At 33.2% G+C, this 19264-nt stretch overlaps 2 protein-coding genes across 2 annotated transcripts; one reads left to right on the forward strand and one right to left on the reverse strand.

Moving 5' to 3' along the window:
- The first annotated feature begins 151 nt into the window (after positions 1 to 151).
- LOC107957080 (uncharacterized) lies at positions 152 to 6813 on the forward strand. The gene is made up of 10 exons (XM_041088693.1): positions 152 to 317; positions 1245 to 2230; positions 2524 to 3148; positions 3241 to 3324; positions 4474 to 4671; positions 4764 to 4861; positions 5687 to 5786; positions 5924 to 6022; positions 6155 to 6283; positions 6490 to 6813. Exons 2-9 carry the CDS (start codon positions 1248 to 1250, stop codon positions 6215 to 6217), a joined length of 2250 nt encoding a protein of 749 aa, XP_040944627.1. The 5' UTR covers positions 152 to 317; positions 1245 to 1247; the 3' UTR covers positions 6218 to 6283; positions 6490 to 6813.
- Positions 6814 to 8718: 1905 nt separating this feature from the next.
- Positions 8719 to 14944, reverse strand: LOC107960476 (probable serine/threonine-protein kinase DDB_G0278521). Its single transcript, XM_041088696.1, has 10 exons — positions 14768 to 14944; positions 12053 to 14563; positions 11628 to 11963; positions 11453 to 11539; positions 10734 to 10886; positions 10181 to 10344; positions 9959 to 10106; positions 9687 to 9809; positions 9490 to 9577; positions 8719 to 9159 (listed from the first exon to the last, which is right to left on the reverse strand). Exons 2-10 carry the CDS (start codon positions 14057 to 14059, stop codon positions 8975 to 8977), a joined length of 3291 nt encoding a protein of 1096 aa, XP_040944630.1. The 5' UTR covers positions 14060 to 14563; positions 14768 to 14944; the 3' UTR covers positions 8719 to 8974.
- Between the last annotated feature and the right edge of the window lie 4320 nt (positions 14945 to 19264).

Genomic DNA, 19264 nt, shown 5'->3' on the forward strand with positions numbered 1-19264 from the left:
AGCCCTGTGTTAATAAAATGGTCTTTTGAGATTGGCCCAATAAATAAATAAAATAAGACCCATCCAGCAACACTGGAAAGCCCAAATTTTATAGGGCTCCAAATCTAGATCCGACCCGAACCGGGCTATCCAAATTGCTCCAGACCCTGAAAATTGAACGAGGAACAAAAACAAAAGTTGCAGAGGCGAGGCGAGGCGAGGCGTGAGACTTTCTCAGAAGCGTTGATGGCATTGCCTTCTTAGGGATTTCAAGGATTCAAATTCTTTGTATTTTAGGTCGATTTTTCCGATTCCAATCATCGCGAAATCAAAATCTGGTACCGATTTTTTTTGTACTTCCTTTTTGTATTTCTAAATGTCAAAATTCCTTGATTTTGTTTTTGTTTCCTTTTGTGATGCTCTATTGTTTTGTTTGTTTTTTTTTCCTTGATTATTCTTTTTTTTTTTTGTAAATCACTCTCAATACTGGATTTTTTTTAAATGGTACGATTATTTATCTATAACGATATGGATTCTTTTTGTTTTATTAGTATAAGGTAATTCAAAGGAATTTATATTTAATATTATTAGAATTAGAATTTTCTGGAAATTTAACTAATATTTTTATTTTTTAGGGATTTATTTTATTTTATTGATAGATTATTTTATTTTATTATGATCAAGTGACTATTTGAATAATTATTTCCTGGGTATAATAATTGAGAAAGGTTTATTTTTCAAGGATTTATGCATCATAGTAAAAGGTTTGTTTTTCAAGGATTTATGCATCATAGTAACAATTAATATAAATATTGTCTCTTTTTATTGTTCATTTATGCTTTTTGATCTTTCCTATCAAGTTTTAAATTTTTTTTTCCTTAAATTTTCCCCTGTTTTGCATTCATTGTGTAACGCCATGCTTCTTTGATTCCATCTTTTCTTGGTATGTGAATGTTTGGTGCGTTCAAAGGTTATATATTAAATGGGACCAAGTTTATGTAATTTTGAGCTATAGATATTGAGTGAGTTTGGCTTCTGTAAGTAAGAAATCTTTATGAAAAACGTACTTTCGCCTGTTGTATAGTGCTGTTGCAAATCTTTATGAAAAACTTACTTTCGCCTGTTGTATAGTGCTGTTGCATTAGTCATCAGCAAGACAATTTTGATGTCTTATATGTTTGGCAGATAACGTTGCTCTTATATTATTATCATGTAAAGGTGAAGTTTCTAGTGAGGGATTGACTTATATGTTTTTTGTAATACAGAAAATGGAGGACATGGACATTGATTCAATAGTAGACATACCTGACACTCCTGAAAGATTATCTTCACATCAAGTGAATGGAGGGAATTTTATTGACAAAGAAAGCAGTCTATCAGTAGCTGGTCATGTGGGAGGTTCTAGTACCACAGGTGAAGAATCTTTGGATAGGCAAAGGGGCAGAGGTAGGCTGCTTCCCACAAATGGGCACAATAGGAAGCATTATGTAAACCCTCTGAAACTTTCTGGAAGTACTGATGAAATTGAGCGTCTGAAAAACACCATTTTCTTATCCCCACCAGAGTGCACTCGAGAAAATGCTCCTTTATTTAGGAAAACAGCAACGGCGAGAAGCCGAAATTGCCTTCGAGAGCAAGAGAAGGATAAAGGAAAGGCTCCTTGCTCTAAGTTACCTTCTAAATCATCTGGATTCCAAGAAGATCACACCTTTCTAGATTTAACTGAACAGAGAATGCACAATCAAATACCTGAAATGGAATTTCTACAAAGTGCGTCAGAAAACTGCTTAACTGAAGGAAGAACAGAAGGTCAGATGCCAACAAATGGTGGTTCTTATGCATCCAGAACTAGGTGCAAGGGAAAGGAAAAAGTTGAAGTTGAACTTAGAAGTATAGGTTCAGATATGAGTAATGGAAAAGGGGTGGATCTTTCTCATGGTTCCCCACTTAGAATAGAAAAGCAATTTCCTGCATCTCATCAGTCTGTTGTCTCACCAAGAGCAGTTGGGAAAAGAAGATTGGTCCGAAATGGCTGCATCTCCCCCCATAATATAGCCATCAGGGCTAAACAAAACGAACAATCGCAAAGCAACTTTAGAGCTGAGCAAAATTTTGACAATGTGGTTAGCAGCAGTCCTTGTATGCTTAGCGAGATCGTTACTGAAGATAATAATAGTGGTAAAGGAAAAGGAGTTGCCCATCCTCACACACCTAAGGAGCATGATATCAATGTTATTAATTTGTCTAGCAGGTAAATTTAAAGTGTTGCTCTCTAGCTTGATTTCTTTTCCTATTGTCTATTAGATGTTTCTTCCTATTATGTATTGGTTTCTTTTATTCTGTAAAAAACTTTTGCTAAAGAGACAAGTACAATCTCTACCAGAACCTTTGGAATAGCATGTGACAAAAAGATTAGTTTTTTTTTTTTTTCATTCAGAATATACTATATTGATGTCTAGAGAATCTTGGTTGATTAATATTTATCTATCCTTAATTCTAGCTAAAAGGATCTGTACTATTAACTGTGTGCTTTTCCTGCTGCAGCCCTATGAGTAATAATGGAGAAGCTAGTGGTTTTGGTGATGTGAATAGAGATGCATGTTTTGAAGAAAAAGGTGGATGGAGAAGCACTCACAACTTTTCAAAGAATGTAGACGATACAACTGGACATCATTTACGTAGGTTTAATAATGTTGGATGTCAAGCGAGTCAACGAAATGATAATGGAGTTGTGAAAAGAAATAATGCTAGTAGAGGAAAGACCATGATTCAATGTGATTCTCCTCAAATTTTTTGCGCAACTGAGACAGCTCCTGTGATCTCAAACATCGACCAAATAAGTGAATCTTCTCGTGCAAACATGCTGCCTAAAAGGCAAACAAAACATGGATTAACCTCAAGAAATAATGGTGAAAGCTCTAGGGTCACTCGTAATGATTCAGACATTGTGTTTCTTGGTTCATCTAGGGTATCATCTAGTTCAAGGTCATCTAATTTTCATATTGCGGAACACCTGGATGTTTTGGATCTTGACAACTCACCTGAATTGAGAGGGATAAATGCCAATAATACAGACTCTGTGAATGATGAGGATGCAGAGGCTAAGGCTAGACAACTTGAAGCTGATGAAAAGCTGGCCCGGGAACTCCAAGAACAATTATATCATGAGGTCCCTATGTTTTATGAGGCGATTTGATGCTTTTCTCCCTTCTTTAATTGTGACTTGGTTACTCACATGCCTTAGCTTTAAATGTTTAACAGATTGATGAAAACATTGCATGGACACTTCAGCAGGAGGAAGATGCACTCCATCCTACTTTTCGGACTCTCCATGAGCCAGATCATGTTAGTAAGCTTGAATACGTTTCTTATTTTGAGTTGATGATAACTAGAGAGCCTACACTTAGTGCATGAGATTGACTGTACATCATGAATTCCTTTATGGTTGAAGGTTTACTATAGCTGCTAGGTTTGTGTTTAAACTAGTTGAAACGTGCCTGAATTGGATTTAGTAAAGTTGTCAGCGTGGCAAATGGTCCGGGTCATATACAAAAGTTGGTGTCAGTAAAGGTTCCTTAGTTCATTATTATTTAAGTTTTTTGCATGTTTGATTCTGATAATTATTAAAAGCTGAGCTTGATTTAAAGTTGTTTGATTGAGCTTGTGAACAGATTTATCATACTCGTCTTGAAACTCTAGTGCCTGCTAGCTTAGGTGGTAAAATTGGTTGTACTGAGGATTGGATTCTTTTTAGTCTTAGCACCTCAGAAGAATACCAAAATGTTTTAGTAAAAGGGGTATGAGATCCCACACCCCGCAAAGAGAGCTTTGTCAAGACTCTTTGATGAAAGGCCACTACATTGAAGGAAACAATGGGCAAGCTTGGGGGTAGTGCAGCTCTCTATATGCGGCCATTTAAGTGACCAATTACCTGGATCTTTTGTAGTGACCAAAATTTTTTGGCTTTTATCTGGTTTGGCATATGCTTCCATTTACTGTCTGCACGTTAACTGTAAATCATGGGTTTTGTACTCAAATAATTTAATCTTGATATGTGGCATAAATCACTGTTTGCATGTTGAGACTCAAGTGCACATCAGCATCTTTGATTTTTTTTTTTTTTGTGCATTGATAATTAAATTAATCTTGGTATCTTGTCTATTCTAGTACCAACACATTCAGTCTTGTGTTTGCCAATTATTTTGGTTGTTTCCTAAGCGGTTATTTGTCCCTTGGTTTCATTTATAATATTGAAAGTTATGTTTTCTTGATCATTGCACGTTGTATTTTAAGTTTGGAACTTTCTTTGACACCAATATCCCTTCCTTGCATGTTGTATTTTATGGCCACTATATATAATGTTAAATAAATATCTTTTTTTGTGTTATATACTTTATTTTGTATTCATTTTTCTTCAACCATGTGAAGTTGATATTTTTCTTTTTGGATTTGTATCAGTTCCTTCTATAATATTATTCTTTGCTTCTTTTGTAGAGAGTCTCAACAAGGCAGTCTCGTATGCAGCCTCCATTGCGGAACTTTCAGAATTCTTCAAATAGGAGAGGAGTGCAGACTCATTTCCCTACTTCTGCTAGAGTTTCAAGGTTAAGGAATCGAATATTGAATCAACCTCGAATGGCACCATCTAGGACAAGGAATTTTCAATTTCCTTTAGACATGGACTTAGATATGGTAAAACTCCCCCCCCCCTCCCAAGGGCGTATCCTGTATTTCCCCTTTTTCTTTGTTTTCGATAATAACTGATTTATGGATTCTGGATACAGAGACTTGATATACTGGAAGCCATGGAGGCTGCAATTGGAGATTCTGATGACATGGGAATGGCTAGTCACATATTCCAAATTCAGCGTGATTTTAATGAGTAAGAATTTCTCTATTATAGTTATTTTTAGAACTGGATATGTGTTGACCATACTAAATGATCATATCATGCATTTGGTACACCATTTAGTTAGAAGTTGCAATGATGCCGTTGTTTGCTGGAATGGCAAATGTATGGTCTGCGTAAGCTAAATGCAGTCTTGACACTCAATGCAGAATTTTTTATGCACAGTTATCCAGATTTGGCTCCACTATGGTATTGCTGTAAAATTGATTATTAGAACCCACATTTCATGTTGTCTATGTAGTAGGACGCCTTTCTGTTTTGATTGAATATATCTATTGCATATGGAATAATTGCCCACTTAGGGTGGTTCTCCATTATTGGCTCTGACATGGTGAAAATAAAGATGATTTGAGTTTAAAGTCTTGCAACTATGTAGAGGTTGGAAACATTGATTACACTTAAAATAAACAACTATACTTCGATTCTGGGTGATGTTTCTAACATCATGGTAACTAGCAAATTAAATAACACCTTATAACAGGTCAAGTAATAACATCCAAAATGGTTCATAACCCTCTCTGTAAAGTCATCTCAGCTTCATTCTGGTCGTGTGTAGACCAACCAATTTTTTTAAACTAGCACCCTTGAAGGAAACTATAACGTGGTTTTGTAGAATATCATTGTCATTTTGTGTTGTTTATTTGGTCCAGGATTGGTATAAAGTAACTAATGAGCTTTCCATAGCTTTTAATTTCAATAATTCATCTTTATCTCCTGTAATTTATCTTTCGTTATGTTTTATCACACTTTAGTTTACCCAAATTTCTTATATCTTGTCTACTTCCTGTTGTCTTGCAGAAATGATTACGAAATGCTATTGGCCCTTGATGATAACAATCATCAGCACGGTGGTGCATCTATTAATCAGATTAACAGTTTGCCACTTTCCAAAGTACAGGTATATATGTGAGAAAACACCATATAGATAGGTGTTTTAACTTTTGTTTTCTCACCTGTTTTCTTCCGAATACACTGTCCAACGCTTATGTTTTATTATCCAGATCTAATTGCTGCTACTTTTTTTAATAAATGCAGACAGATAATTTCGAAGAAGCTTGTGCCATATGCCTTGAAACTCCTGCCATTGGAGAAACCATTCGCCATCTTCCTTGTCTACATAAATTTCACAAGGATGTAATGCCCTTCTTTATCTTGGCAATGCTACTTCGTCTTTCCGTTTTCACAGATTGCTTTCAATTTGCTTTTCTCAGGATGTTAACAAAATTGTTTTCTTTATGTTTGTTCGTTATTTTGTCGATGTGGCAGTGTATCGATCCATGGCTGAGCAGGAAAACATCATGCCCGGTTTGCAAATCATCTATCACTTGAACAGGAGTGTTCCAGCACTATATGGATGAATGTAAAAAATATTAAACGGATATTCATCAGAGACAGGTATATTTTCTCTCAATCGACACCTCAAAACCTTTTCTTACTTCACCGATTCCTCGAACTTCCTGAAGAAAAATCGCCTGTTTTTCCAGAGTCCAATGGAAAGATGATTTAATTGGAATAATTCGCGGCCATTGAATTTGTCATTGGATGTTATCTTTTGCTTTGCCTTGCTTTCAGATTTGACTTAATACTGAATCTAACTGTAGGGAAAGGAGCGGTATGCTTGATGAGCGAATAAACTCGGAACCACATTCGGAGCAGAGATGGCTTTTGAAGTGCTAATGGAGGATCATAATCTTTCAGTGTAAGCTAGTGTGTAGAAAGTAACAACATGCCATACAATGCAATTCAATGTTTTATGTCAGTTATTTTTGTTGAAAGCAACTATTTTTGGGTACAAGTATGGAAGGGGCCCCTCTTCAATACCAAGAAGTTCATTTTAGTCCTCTACATTTTGGAAAGCAACATTTTAATCCCTGTACCTTTGGTTTATAGCAAAAAGGTAAAGAAAATGCTAGTTGTGCTTTTAAGTGCCGACTTGTTTTTATTTTATATTTTTAAATATGACATGGATTTATGAGTATAGATTGAGGTGGAAAATAAAAAATGATGTGGAATTTAGTGAAACTAGTTGAATATGACAGATTTATGGGTATAATTATGCCCTTTATCACCATTATTTTTCCCAACCTTTGAACCCTAAAATCAATTGTGAAAAACCTAACAATTTACCCAAATTCCTAAAACTATTTTTTTTTTATAATTTCTTTTTTAAAAGAAACCCCGCTTTTTATATATTCATTTAGGAAACAATTATTTAATTTCGATTATTTGAAATTCTTGTTTGCCAAAACACAATTATTTAAAATAATGAATATTCATTTTTTCTATATACTCAATCTCATGCTACTAACATTTGAGTGACTTCTTTAAAAATCTAATTTTCTTAAAAAAAAATACCATTTAAGTGGTATAACTTAGAGGTGTGCATGGGTTGGGCCGGGTCGGGTTTGGGTCGGGCCCATAAAAAATTTTGGCCCGTTTTCAAGGCTCGGGCCCGGCTTGGCCCGAAATATGGGCCTAGAAATTTGTTCAAGCCTGCCCCGAGAAAATATGGTAGGCCCGAGCCTGGCCAGGCCTGGCCATATTAATTTTTTTTTACTTTTTTTATTAAATAAAAAACTTTAAAATATAATAAATCAAATACATTTAAAACACAAAAACAAATATTAAAACAAAAAACAAATAAAAAATGAGACTAAAATAATTCTTAAATAATACATAAATTAAAAATATAATAAAAAATAATTATATTAAAATTGAAACAAATTAGAACTAAATTAAGAACTAAATTATATTAATAACAAAAGTTTTACAATATCAAAATAACATTAAAAACAACAAAAAGAGTAAAGTAAAAGTACTAAAGTTACTTAAAATTAAAAATAAAAAAAATTTAAAAATAATTTAATATTAAAATTGGGCAGGGCCGGGCCCAGGCCAAAAAAATCTTACCAGAGGCCCGGCCCGTTTTCTAAACGGGCCTCGTTTTTTGTCCAAGCCCATTTTTCGGGCCTATATTTTTATCCAAACCCTCCCATTTTTTGGGCAGGCCTTCGGGCTGGACCGGGCTGCCCGGCACATGCACACCTAACTTTTCCTTATAATATTAATATATTAATATGACAAACTTTTCGTGTTGCTTTGAAATAAACTCATTGAATGACTGCTAGTTAACAAAAATTTACAACCTCACCAATAAGTGATTGGGTATAATAGTAAGGCACGTTGTAATTTTAAGGGGAGGATCCAGATTCGAACCTTAGAGACGATATTGTTGATTGGGCAATCATGAACCCTCAACGTAGACTGTAAAACAAGCATGAAAAATATCACAAAAAAAATTACAACCTCAATGCAATGTGACTTTTTCTCCATCACTTGGGCTATCATTGATTTAATGTGAATTTGGATGGGCGTTGCGTTTACCTACGGTTAATATAAAAATAGCGGTAACAGTGAGATTAGATACTATAATAATACTGTAGCGTGGCACAAAAAAAAAGCTAAACATACTGTACTGAAATTAATCGTCCATCTAAAGTGCCCTTAGTAAATTTCAAAGCCTCAAATTCTTATATAAAATTTCATGAAATTGAGCATTTGGTTTCTTTACCATATACCCTACAATGGGTAGCCTTTGATCGAACTATGAGGGCGTATTAACCATACATGATGTGTTCCAATTATTATAAGACTTTTCTATTACATTTAAACTTCCATTTTTTTCGATAAATTAATTTGTTTTGGTTGTTATTTGATTTTATCTGTCTGTTATGTCAGTCTTTTTTCTACAGAATTTTGTTATGTATACAAACATTTTGTTTTCTATTTACTTCATATTTTTTATGTTTCATGTAAGTAGATCCCTTCGTGTATATTGTTGGCTCGAAACAAAGAAGAATCCTTACCACTTGCTTGCTAGGGTTTATAGTTTCCCCAATGAGCAGTCTCTAGCTAGTTATAAATATAAAATTTACAAACAGATTGACTTCAAAAAGTTACAGGGAATTTTGTAAGTTCTCTTTATATCCATGAATCTATACTTTCTCTTTGTTTCTTTTTTCTTTTTCTATCTGCCTGTCTGTATGTGCGTATGTATGACTTACAAGGGAGATTTCCATTTGTTTTTCATCTAATTGGAGTACGCCGTTTGGGTTGCAATGCCGCAGACATTTGGCGCAACCTATTTGTTATCTCTGTAAATGATGGCCTGCTTGCTGGCTCAAACAACCAACACTCTTCCATTAACTTTCTCCATTCTGGATCACAACGTTCCGGTATAGGAGGCCTCAGCGTATTGTTTACAATTCCACCTTCATTCACGGTTCAGAAAACTAATTATTTGTCAATGCTAGCATGATAACATCATGTAAAAAAGCATGAATGTGGCTGAGACATAGAGAGATAGGAAAAGAGTCATAGATGCTGGAATTTGAACGTCACACTTAATAGATATCACCTTTAAAGGTAGTTGCATGACTCGAGTAGATTGTATGAACTAAAGTGAACTAGGCCCCAATTTCGAGATATTGAAGTATCTAACGAAATCGAGTTTCACTGGTGCAAAAGCTAGTTGTAAGCAAGATACTGCTGTATAATATTTAGCCTGAAGTATTGAGGATGTATAGTTATCAAAAGTATACCAATGATTGCACCACAATGCATACTTGCATATGGCTCTTCTCCCGTCAAGATTTCCCATAATGCAATACCAAATGAGAAAACATCAACCTGCAAAAGCAATGAACAAGCACATAATGGTCTTATTTATTCTTCTTCGAATAAGTCATTCATTCCTCTATTTGTGTGTATATAAAATGCACGATTCTAAGTTACAAACCTTCTCCGAAACCCGGGTACTACTGCCATTCAATAACTCTGGTGCCATCCATGGAAGAGTTCCACGCACTCCACCGGATACGAGAGTGTTGCGCTTGATTCTTGACAACCCAAAATCTCCAACCTGCACATCATCAGGTTAATTCAATGTTGCTCAAATGGTGGATTAAGTGATGATTTTGATTCGGTTTCCCATATACTAATCACAAGGCAGTACGTGGAACTTATAGAAAAACTTAGGTATATCTTTGATTCAAGTATGCTACTAATTACCTTGCAAATGGGCCTTTGAGAATCCTTCAAATTGATAAGCAGATTGTCACATTTCAAATCAAAATGAACAATATTTTTGGAATGCAAGTATTCCATGCCAAAAGCTGCATCCAGTGCAAGAACAACCTTTCTACGATGATCAAGCGCTCTGCAGGATGAGATTTGAAGTCCATAAACCTATTTACACAAGAAATGGAAACAAAAGTGTAATGACTTCCTCACCTATCTTTCTTCAGTAGGGCATTCCTCAATGATCCATTCACCATATATTCTGTAACTGTTGCCATAGTTCCTCCAGGTCCATCAGTGACAACCCCATAAAACGAGACCACATTTGGGTGATGAAGTTTTGATAGAATTTGTGCTTCTCTCCAAAATTCATTTGTCTGTACAAAATTTCCAGTTAGGAAAACTGGAAACAACAGAAACCTTTCCCCCAAACAATACTACTTTACTTGGACTCGTGTGTAAGATGGTTTCTTTCAGTTTTTCTAAATTTTTTTCATGTACATATCCCAATTCTTACTGTCCACATGTGAATTAGACAAAGGACTCTGCAAGAGTACTTCACAAAAACTCAAGAGTCGGAGCAACAGGTAGAAAGATATGTTTCAAGTAATTAGCACATTTTCCAATCCATTTTAGTCCCCTTTATTTAGCCCGTGGACTGTTCTAAATGTTGAACAATGTCATTAATGTTTTTGACAACTATGTTTATAAAACTATAACAAATGAAAAGAATTAAGAATATATATAGCCCTAATAAAAGACCCACCAACCGCTCTTGCTCTGATGGCCTGCCTGAAAAGCAACCTTCTTTGATTCTCTTAACAGCAACTTCTGTTCCTCTCCATTTTGCATAATAAACAGTTCCAAATGTACCAGATCCTAGCTCTTGAAGTTCTTCAATGTCAGCATTCTTTATAATCTGCATATATATATGAATCAGTATGTATAACAGTAAATTAAACAAATATTGCAAGTTCCTTTTCAAAAGGATGTAACAGAAAAACTCTAAGGAAAGCCAATGTGAGATTAAGAATCTAATCAATGGTGTTCAACACATTTGAAATAATCAAAAGCTTTATATGATGAAAGCTTCATGATCCACTGATACTAGTAAGATCTTACACAGGTAGGAACCAACATGGATCCCTCCTTAAAGGATGTTATAGTTTGTGTTATTGAAACGATGAATCTTGTTCGTATATCAGTGTTTGACACTTGTGTCCAAGTTAGATATGGAGCACGATCCTCCAAATATAATTTTGCAAATTAAAATAGAGAAACATAAACAAAAGGATAAGAAATGTATAAAAGGAAAAAGTTCCTTTCAATGCAAAAGGTTAGCTGTTGAATAAGTTTCAATTGAATGTGTTTCTTTTTTCTTTTGATAATTAGGTTCATTGGAATTCATTTACAGATGCTCAGGCAAATCGATAAAGAAGAAAAGCTCGAGGTTTTATTGCAGTTACATGCACGAGTAGATCGGACCTGTAAACCATGGATTCCAGCTTCAATTTCAACCTTTTTTGCATCAATAATAGAACCATCTGCAGTTTTTATACCACTCTTCTTATCCTATAAGAAACAAGAGGAGGTAGCTGAAATTTAATGTAAAGTAAGACATCATGCATTTTGGAACCATCTAGATGACGAAAAATGCTACCTTACAAGTAGATTTTTTTTCTTCCTTTGATCCTCTAGCAGTTTGAGTTTCACCACTGGTCACATGTTGAATATGTGGCACAACAGTTGAAGACGATGGGATGTCAGCAGGTGTATTACTAGTAACATCTTCAATAATAACAGCCGATTCTATCACCTTGCAATCATATGGATTAACTGAAGGCTGTGATTGGACACTTGTCATATCTTCGAAATTTGACCTTTCATATAAGTATAGGGTATCCGTTTCCTCTGCTGACTTGTGGTTGGGACAATTAGCAGCTTCAGCACCATGGAGAAATGCCTGCCTACTTGAAGTATTGTCTGTGGTCAAATTCTGAGAAAGTTTCAGAAACAAGAGGATCATTCTTATGAAAGTTCAACATCATAGTGAAAGAATTTCCAAGTAAGTGGAGCTATACTTACAGAGACTGATATAGAGGGTTCTTGGTCAACTAAATTGTGAGGTGTAACAGGTTGTAGTTTAGAAGATCCATGTGCAACAGGTTGACCGCTCACCAATTCAGTCATGGCACATTGACCATCCCTGGTGGTACTTTGGTTTGTGATATGTAATTCTGGTTTTCTTGTGTTTGATTGATAACCAGGGAGGAGATCCATCATATCTGCTGAATTCGGGGCAACGATGACTGGTAAAGAGAACAATGAGTCTGCAGAGCTAGCTAAGTCTTCCGTAAGAGGAGTAGCACTAGGCACATTCTTATCTGTGATGGAGCTATTGTGTGAAGCGACTTCAAAGTTTCTTCGAGTGTACATTTCTAGAGTGGAAGAATCGTTATACAATGCTAGAGACAGTGATTTTTCTCTTGGACTATTACACTGAGCTTGTGGCAGAACTCCTTTCAACAAGGAATTGTACCTCTCATCATGTCCTTGTAACTGTGAATCAGAAAGTGCCCTTTCCATAAGATTAGTTTGGTCAGGGCCTGTCATATTTTGATGATGCAGTCTATGGTGACTAAATTCTCCACTCGGGCTTCGATTATGAAAATGCTTTTCACGAGATTTGTTACTCAGAATACTTTCTAATAAATGTTGATTATTGTTCTGGTGGTTCATAAGTGGAAGAGGAAAATGAGGATGATTGCTATGATATCCAGTGGCATCCATGTAGTAGGAATTACCACCTGGATGAGTTCCCATAACAAATCTATTGATGCCTTCATTGCTATGGTCAAAACACGATGTATCTACCATAAACTGCAAATTGGACTTAGTAGGATTTCCTTGATTACCTTGAACTGGAGATAGAGGAGGAGAATGATTAAATGATTTGCTTGGTATATGAAGATTAGGTAAAAATTTAGCAGTTGGATGTGAGAACATTCTTGCAGTATTAGGTGAACTCGGAGTATAGTCCTTATGGTCGAAAGCATGAGCAGACGTAGGAGAGTCTATATGAAAACTATGACTATAATCTGAAGCATTTCCAAACTGGTTTGTTTGGCTTGCTAAATGCTGCCCACTTGTATCCAGCATGCCATTAACAGCAAAAACATACTGATAATCAATGTCATGCTGCCGTGGAGTACTCCTTCCTTCCAAAGAATTGTGCCTCTCATGTTCATTTAATGGCACGAGAAATAGCCGCAGTCTCTGGTAACCACCGTTTCTTTCCAGTTCGTGATATTCCTCAATCATATGATGAAGATCCTCATCCGAACAAACAGATATTAGAGCATCCAGATCCTCACCAGGGAGCTGGTACTTAATAGTATGAGGTTGGTTGCAAATTGCAGTTGTCTTCCTTGCAAGTTCTTCCCATGTTAAGTTTTTCTTAATCGATATGATCCGTGTCTCTCCACCTACGTACCTAAGCTTCCCATCATTTGGCCTTGGTAATATTCTTCCCCCAAAACTGCAAAGAAATTTCATTTTACTCGCAAAAGTACCCTCTGTAACTCCTGCACTATTTGAGCGACCTGATTGAGGGGACTCTGCGACACAGACTGGAGAGACGGTCAGCCTTGGTGTCAATTGATCAATGTAACTTACATCCGAATGCTGAACAAATTTTTGTCCATCAAAACCACCAATTTGCCAGTTATATCTGCTAAAATGATCATGGTAACTATCTACTTCAGCTATACATCCCAATCCCGGAACAAAATTTGGAACATTTGAACCATATTCAGATTCCTTCCTTCTTGACTCTGGACTGCCTTTAAGATCCTTGTAAACCTGCCAACAGTTCTGATTGTTACTAAAACCTGCTTGCCTTGGTTGGCTATGGTCTGCATCCATTGTCACTGCTATTCTTCTTAAAGCACCAGTATGCCTTAAAAACTCCGTCGAAAACTCCTCACCTGTCTGCACACAAATATTATTTGTATCCCCATCTGTAGAGCTTCTGCCACTTGACACAACAGTTTCTTTGCCATGGTATGACTTCAGGCTTGAATCGCTTGCCATGGTTCCGATCAAACCTACTTATTACGGCTACTGTGAACAATTCCTACAGATCAAATCTATATAAATCCTACTTTAGTTTCCCAAAGATACTATGGTAGTTGTGCCTCAAACACTTATAAATTCCGTAGACAGCGCATGCTTATTATCAGAAACCAACTGAATCATACCAATAACTCAAAGTACTGAATGCTAGACAGCACTCAATTACCACGGGACTTGACAGCACCGAATGCTTAATCTCGAAAACCAACTTGATTGGCACCAAGAATGAGAAAAGCATAAGAGATGCTACACAAATTTTCTTCATAGAGTAAAATCAATAATCGGCCTAAGTAAACCAAGTCCAAAGCTGACAAAATCTTCATTCAAAAACCCTCAAGACAAATAAACAAACAAATCATCTTCAACAATTAGTCTCAAGAGAAAACTTCCTTACAAGTCATCTTCCGCCATTCCTCATTGTTTTTTCAAATCCAACGTGTTGAAACCACACAAAGAATGGAGCTGAAAAACACAATACAACGGAATCAATGAGGAACAGAAAAACAAAAAGGGTTAAAAAATTCATCCAAAATTCAGAAAACATTGCAGGAGAAAAAGGGTATATTTCAAAACAACCAAAATGTTCAAATTTCATCCTTGGCATAATAACAATAATAACATGCAAAACAGATGTAAAAAAAAAAATGCAGAGCAGAAACTGGTTACCTCTTCCATTGTTGAAAAACTTGAGATTTAGGCATGAATTTTGAGCATGGAAATGAAAAGGGTACATAGATTAGGGAGAAAATTGAAAAACCCAAAAGAAGATTAGTGGAGATAGAATTCGGGTGTTTGGGATTGAGAGAGAGAGACCGTTGCACAAGGGGCGGAGACTATGAGTGCCAACAAACGGGCGGAATTGGATATTTGCTTAAAATAACGCGGGGACTTGCTGCAAACAACTAACTTACAAATATTCTTTTTAGCTAAATTAACAAAAACAAAAATACTTCTTTATCTAAATTCTCTTTTATCTTATTATAAATCAAATGCCCCTCATAGTAATTCCAGAAATTTTATTCAAGGGCTTAAATTAAATTACGTTTATACGTCAAAAAAAGTATTTAAAAAAACAAAAAATAAATAAATAAGATATTTTCATGTGTCGTTAATTAAAATAATTAATTAAGTCATTTTGTTAATAATTTTCGTTATTGATTACGTTGATCATTCAAATAAATTGATGCACCAATCAGATAGTCACATGTGACAGCTTTTAATTTAATCTAATATTGTTCTCATAAAAATATTTAAAAAATCATAAAAAAAGAGAAATTAGAAAATTTTATAAAAATTTAAGAATGATATAAATTTATTAAAATTATAAAATTAATAAAACTTATTTAAAATATTTTAAAAAACATATTAGAATTCTTAAGAAATAATAAAATTTAGGGATAAATACCAAAGCTATACATGAACTATGTTTAATGTGTAATTGTATACATGAATTTTGATTTGATCCAATTCTTGTAAATTATTAACACAATTATTGATATAACATCATTTTATATTTATACATTGTATACATAAATAATTATATTTATCCAATATAAAAATAAATTAATGTATTTATTTCTTTAAATGTGTATGATTAAATCAAAATTAAAGTTTCGAATATACATTTGAATCACGATTAGAGTTTCACATATATAATTACATCAAATTAAAGGTCATGTATACAATTACACATTAAATCAAAGTTTCTGTATAATTTTGAGATTTATTCCTAAAATTTATTAAAAATATTAAAATTGATATAAACTTATAAAAAGAATCATAAAAACTTGAATTGAATCAATTAGCCAGAAATCAACAATGGCACTGGTTCGAAGAAAACCATTAGACCAGTTAACCTAAAACCAAGCGGTTTAATTGATTTTTTATCTTTTAATATTTGTTATCAAACTAAAATTTCATTATCCAACTATTAACATATCGAAATGAAATATTCTAACTAAGGTTTTTAGAATCGGACCGTGGTCGAACCGGTTAGGCTATTGGTATGCCAAATCAACTGATCTGTACAGTTCATTTAAATAAAACATTAAAAATAAAAAATATTAAACATAAAAAAATTAGTTCAACCATTCGGTTTCCAATGTCTAATAGCATTTTCTGGATTAATACCCTTGCAATTTCGTTCTAATAGGCCCAAATGAAGGATCCAGTCCAATTCAAAATTTTTATGATTTTTTTATAATTCTTCTATGTTAATACTTTTTTTATAACTTTTATGACTTTTTTTTATATTTTCAATATGTTTTTATAAAATTTTAAATATGTTTTATTAATTTTATAAAATTAAATTAAATTTCATTAGAATTCTTATATTTTATAATATTTATAAATTTATATCTATTTTGATATTTTTAATTTTTTAATATTTAATAATTTTTCTAATTTTTTTTGTATTTTTGTAATTTTTTATATTTTTTATAATTTTTATAATTTTTAAATATTTTTGTGGAAAAATATTAAATTAAATCAAAAGTTGTCACATGTTATTATCTGATTGGTTTATCAATTTATTCTAATAACCAGCATGGTCAATGACAAAAACCATTAATGGAAATGCTTAATTGATTATTTTAATTAATCAAGGGACTCAATTGAGTACGAATTTAATATAGACTTAATTGCCTTTTTACATTTTTTAAAGACATATAAACCATTAAATTAAAAATTCTAAAAGGATTAAAATTAATTTAATCATTGAATTATATTATAATTTCATAACTTTTTAAGGATTTAAGGATAATTTTACCATCTTAGTCTATCATCAGCACCATCCATGGAACATAGATAATTGGTTTATAGAATGAACGGTTCATCCGTAAAGCTCGACTCTCTCTTTCTCCTCTCAAAAACCAAAGCAAGAACGAATTTTACTCCTTTGGCTCTTTCATAAAATTGATACTCTAATTTCATTTCCTTTAACCTCTTGGTAAATGGAAAATTTTCATTTATAACCCTTCCAAAAATTAATTATTCAATTTATGCTCTTTAACTTCTTAGTTAAATGAAAAATAAAATACATTTTTTTCAAAATATTCAATTTAAATCTCTCACCATAAAGTTTTTAAAGTTAGACCCCAATTATTTGATTTTATAGTGAAAATAATAATAATAAATATAGACAAAGTTAACTGTTTCTGTGTGAAAGTTTTGGTAGATTACTACAAAGAAAACTTTGTTTTTTCTCCCAATCAAATGGCATGTCAAAAATCATGGAATTCTCATTGTGCTGATTGGAGCGTTCGTAGTGATTGAGGAGGTCAATGACCAATAAGTGAATTATTTATCAACCAAGTATTTTTCTTACGGCTAGATTTAATCTCCTGATCCGTGCGGAAAGGAAAATGAATTTCACGTTCTTCCTTTCAAGAAGGGAGGATTAGGAAAATCTCATTAATTGCAGCTTTCTTCGAACCTCTGGGAAAAGCATGAAAAAAAGGCTTGAATGGTACGATCCTTCCATCACCCCAAAATGAAAGAGGCGATCTCGTAGTTCTTGGTCTGTGAATATACGTTATTCGGTGCTCCATTTTATTATTCATAAACTTTAAGACTCATATTTAGTCCGTTCTTCATATTTTTGGAACCCTAAGTGAAACAATAAATCGGGGTCTTTTTAAAAAAAATTATAAAATGTAATACAATAAAAGAACATGTTTTATTTTTCTGCTTGCAATGAAACGTCGATTAGAAAACTTAAAAAGTTAAATATTTTCTTTCCTACATTAAAAATTAAAAAAAATCAGGCTCTTTCTAGTCCTAGGCTCTAGGCGGCCGCATTCTTAGATTATCCCTAGGGTTGAGCCTGCGTCTAATTTTACTATAGTAGGAGTCGATCATCATGTACCAAAGGGGTTTCTTCTACTCCTTATGCTTCAACAAATCTACTTAATTAAACTCGAATAGCACAATTTCAATTTTATTTAAAATAAATTCAAAAAAATCTTTTTTTAATAAAGATAGAATTTATTTATAATAAAATTTTTTAAAATGAAATTTTTTGAAGAAATTATGTATTTACATTTAAATATGATTATTCATAAATTTTTATTTTGGAATCGTATTTGAAATATGTCTTATCAAAATAATTTATCTTAAAACACATTTGTATTATATTTAAAGTGGAAATTAGACACTTTCTAATTTTATATCTTAAATATTCCTTATTTAAACATATTTTTTGAATATATTATTTAAAACATAATATCTAAATTATGTATTAAATTTTGGTTCTTTTAATCAACATCATGTTATTTTCAAACATGAATGTACTTTCCCGTTGCAAGGGAGGTAAGACCCCACGGTGCTTACGATGGCAAGTGGTGGACACGCTCGGTCACCGATCCAAGCATACACCGCTGCCTGTCATTTCTGGGTCCCACATGCGTAATTCTGTAGCAAGGTGAAAGCGCGTGGACTTGGCTACCCTTTCTAATATTATTATTATTATTATTTCTTCCGGTATTTATAATGTATGTGGTTCAATCTATTTCCATTTTATTTATTTATTTGGGTAATGTGTTTTATTTTTCTTTTTTTAATCACTTTCCATATTCTCACTTTTTCTTATACGTTGCCCTTAGTATAAAAGATAATTACATCTAATGCCATTTCAGTAACATTTTTATAGGTGAATGTAGCCGATATGTCCCTGTATTATAGGACCTGATGAAATTAATCGCATTACTATTAAATAGATCAATATAATTTTTGTACTATTAAATAAATTTAAATTAAATTAAATTAGAATAGATTTAATATTTGTTGTATAAAAAATGTCATTTATTGTTTAATAGGGTTAATATTTTTAATTTTTTATAATGTTGTAAATAAAATCTTTTCTTTAGAATTTAATTATAATTGAAAAAAAATTTGAATATTCTTATACAGTAAAAATTAACTCTATTACAATTTGGTCTTATTTGATCTTTTTAACAGTATAGGAATTAAATTGATCTATTTAATAATTAAGGGGCTAATTTGATTCATACATAAATTAACTTTGATTTTATACATAAAACTTTGATTTGATTCAACTTTCACAAAAATCACTAATAACATTATCGAATTAACACCATTTTATGTTAATATATTACGTACACAAACAATTATATTAATCCAATATGCAAATAAATATATGTATTC

Source organism: Gossypium hirsutum, chromosome A02, assembly GCF_007990345.1.
Source record: "Gossypium hirsutum isolate 1008001.06 chromosome A02, Gossypium_hirsutum_v2.1, whole genome shotgun sequence".
Taxonomy (NCBI): domain Eukaryota; kingdom Viridiplantae; phylum Streptophyta; class Magnoliopsida; order Malvales; family Malvaceae; genus Gossypium; species Gossypium hirsutum.

Coding starts and splice junctions, on each gene's coding strand:
- LOC107957080 (XM_041088693.1), top strand. CDS start 1,248: ATGGAGGACATGGACATTGATTCAATAGTAGACATACCTGACACTCCT. Junction 3,149..3,240: donor AAGAACAATTATATCATGAG/GTCCCTATGTTT, acceptor AATGTTTAACAG/ATTGATGAAAACATTGCATG. Junction 4,672..4,763: donor TAGACATGGACTTAGATATG/GTAAAACTCCCC, acceptor TTCTGGATACAG/AGACTTGATATACTGGAAGC.
- LOC107960476 (XM_041088696.1), bottom strand. CDS start 14,059: ATGGCAAGCGATTCAAGCCTGAAGTCATACCATGGCAAAGAAACTGTT. Junction 10,887..11,452: donor CTGGAATCCATGGTTTACAG/GTCCGATCTACT, acceptor ATATATATGCAG/ATTATAAAGAATGCTGACAT. Junction 10,107..10,180: donor GCCCTACTGAAGAAAGATAG/GTGAGGAAGTCA, acceptor CTCATCCTGCAG/AGCGCTTGATCATCGTAGAA.